At 44.5% G+C, this 3,278-nt stretch overlaps 1 protein-coding gene across 1 annotated transcript; it reads left to right on the top strand.

Annotated features, from left to right (window-relative positions):
• The first annotated feature begins 998 nt into the window (after nt 1–998).
• LOC128068841 (olfactory receptor 4D5) lies at nt 999–1,943 on the top strand. Its single transcript, XM_052662069.1, has one exon. The coding sequence runs from the start codon at nt 999–1,001 to the stop codon at nt 1,941–1,943; it is 945 nt and encodes a 314-aa protein (XP_052518029.1).
• Nucleotides 1,944–3,278: the final 1,335 nt, after the last annotated feature.

Here is a 3,278-nt window from a genome sequence, read left to right on the forward strand (position 1 = left end):
AACTTTTAATTTTGTATATACAGTATGTCAATTAACAATGTTGTGATAATTTCAAGTGAAAAGCAAAGGGGTTCAGCTGTACATATGCATGTATCCATTCTCCCCCAAACTGCCCTTCCATCCAGGTTGCCACATAACACTGAGCAGAGCTCTCTGTGCTGTACAGTAGGACAATATTGTGTGTACATTTAAACATAGCAGTGTGTACATGTCCATTACAAGCTCCTTAACTCTCCCTTCCCCCATCCTTCCCCTCTAGTAAGCTTAAGTTCATTCTCTTAAGTCTGTGAGTCTGAGGAACAGTGTTTTCTATTTTGTCCCTTGCCCATGATTTAACATCCTTCTAGGATGAAAATCCTAAAGCAGGAAATATATATCCAAGTTAGAGCTAACTCAAAAGGAAACTGAATATTTTTCCAGGGATGTGATGGGAACTTGCACTTTTTTTTTTTTTTTTTTGTCTGGGGATATAAATGAGCAATCTGTCACACCATGGAAACTCTAAATACCTGCCATGGGAATTTATCAGGTTTCTTACATAAATGCCACGTATAATTATAAACTATAGAATATTTTGCAGACATTATGGGTACTTTATACCATAGATGTGGGAAGTGAGGTTTAGAGAATTTCTGAAGATTGTTATTGTTTATACAGTTAGTTACTGAAAGAATAAAAATTCACTCCCAGTTTGGCAATATTGCCTCCAGTACCAGTTTCTAATTTTTGAGGACTGATGATTTGTGATCCTCATGAACTATAAATACCATCAGTGCTATGCTGTGTTTTATGGTCTTGGTGTTTGATTGTACCAGTACATGCTGTTCAAATGCTGGGTGTCCCATAGAACCACTTACAACCTTCTTCTTGTACTAAGTGACAGGTGAAAACTATTCCCCAGGGAAGCCAGAAGATATTGTCCCAGAGAAGCTTGTGGAGCCCACAGTGAATATGCCTGTTTTCCTCCGCAGGCTCACTTGCCAGGCCACACCAAGCAGATGACCGCAGCGAACCATTCCCAGGTGACAGGTTTTGTCCTCCTGGGGCTCTCTCAGGTATGGGAGCTCCGGCTTTTCTTCTTTATCATCTTCTCAGTTGTGTATCTTATGACTGTGACTGGAAATCTCCTGATTGTGGCCGTAGTGACCTCTGACCCACGCCTGCACACAACCATGTACTTTCTCTTAGGCAATCTTTCTTTCCTGGACTTTTGCTACTCGTCCATCACGGCACCAAGGATGCTGGCTGACTTGCTCTCGCGGAAGCCTGTGATTTCCTTTGGTGGCTGCCTGACTCAGCTCTTCTTCTTCCACTTCATTGGAGGCATCAAGATCTTCCTGCTGACGGTCATGGCGTATGACCGCTATGTTGCCATTTCCCAGCCCCTGCGCTATATGCTTATCATGAATCGGACAGTGTGTGGGCTCCTCGTGGTGGCCTCCTGGGTGGGGGGCTTCATCCACTCCATTGCACAGGTTGGACTGACTGTCCAGCTGCCATTCTGTGGGCCTGACAACCTGGACAACTTTTACTGTGATGTGCCTCAGCTGATCAAGTTGGCCTGCACAGACACCTTTGTCTTAGAGCTTCTGATGGTGTCTAACAATGGTCTGGTGACCCTGATGTGTTTTCTGGTGCTCCTGGGATCCTACACAGCGCTGCTAGTCATGCTCCGAAGCCGCTCGCGGGAGGGCCGTGGCAAAGCCCTGTCCACCTGCGCCTCCCATATTGCCGTGGTCACCTTAATCTTTGTGCCTTGTGTCTATATCTATGCACGGCCATTTCGGACATTCCCCATGGACAAGGTGGTCTCTGTGCTGTACACAATGGCCACTCCCGTGCTGAATCCTGCCATCTATACCCTGAGAAACAAAGAAGTGATCATGGCCACGAAGAAGCTGTGGAGGAGGCAAAAGGACCTTCTGGGTCCCCTGGAGCACTGACCTCCAGATGAGCAGAAGCAGGGAGCTGAGAATCTGAGCTATGCTTCAGTGTAGCAACCTGCCTGAGAAGACCCACGAAGTAGCCAGAGCTACGAGTATGTCTGCTGCTTCTTTACTGCTTTAACTTCAGCTAAGTTCTGCTGACCTGAACTTTTAACAAAGCTAGAAAATGGAATCGAGGGCTTCCTTGGTGGTAAAGAATCTGCCTGCCAATGCAGGAGACATGGGTTAGATCCCTGATCTGCGAAGATCGTGCATGCTATGGAGCAACCAAGCCCATGCACCACAATTATTGAGCCTGTGCTCCAGAGCCTCGGAGCTACAACTACTCAGCACACGTGCCGCAACTATGGAAGCCCGAGTGTCGACAAGAGAAGCCACTGCAAACCGAAGCCCATGCTCTGCAACGAGAGAATAACCCCCACTCGCCACAGCTAGAGAAAAGCCTGTGTGGCAACGAAGACCCAGCACAGCCAGAAACAAACAAACAAACAAATAAATAAAAATTTTAAAGAAAGAAAGTGGAATTGAGAACTTCTCCCAAGTTTCCCCTAGAGAAAAAGCCTCCAGAGCTATTCAGAAATGATGTTTCGCTCTGATGGCACTTTCCCTTACGATGTTGGCCCTGCTGAGAACATTCAAACTGCAGTATGCATGGAGGTGGTGCATCTGTGTTTTCTTTTCTGATTTTGCTTCTTGGACACAAAATACACTTAAGGAGCTCAAAATGATTCTAAACTTCCAGGAGACAGGAGGGATCTGTAGGTTAAAATAAATGTCAGAAGTTAAATCATGATTTCAGGAGGCTGATTGAATTTAATGTTGATGAAAAGAAAAGGAATCATCTTAGGCAAAGTTCTTTCTTCCTCACAGTTTCTTAAAGTCATCGTCATCTCCATCATTAAGTGGTATTTGTTAAGAGCTTACTGCGTGCCAGGCATTTCACCAAGTGATTTAGTTTTATTGTTTACTTTCATTCATTCAACATTCTTATGAGGTTGGTACCCTCTGCATTTCAAAAGCGAATCAGTTGCAGGTTAAAGACATAAAATAATTTACTTAAAGCCTCAGAGCTTGTTTCTGAAATTTTTCCATTTATTTAACTTTTGAGCCCAAGTTCTTGATAATATCTAAGACTCTCAGATATGAGAGCATATAAATGGCAATCACTCTAGTATTCTTGCCTGGAGAATTCCATGGACAGAGGAACCTGGTGGGCTACAGTCCATGGGGTCGCAGAGTCGGACATGACTGAGCGAAAACATCTGAAACCCAGGAAAGAATGCAAAATTAGGATATAAATTGGGAAGAGAGATCATCCTCTGGTCGCTAAAT

The sequence above is a fragment of the Budorcas taxicolor genome, chromosome 25 (genome assembly GCF_023091745.1).
Source record: "Budorcas taxicolor isolate Tak-1 chromosome 25, Takin1.1, whole genome shotgun sequence".
NCBI classification, from domain to species: Eukaryota; Metazoa; Chordata; class Mammalia; order Artiodactyla; family Bovidae; genus Budorcas; species Budorcas taxicolor.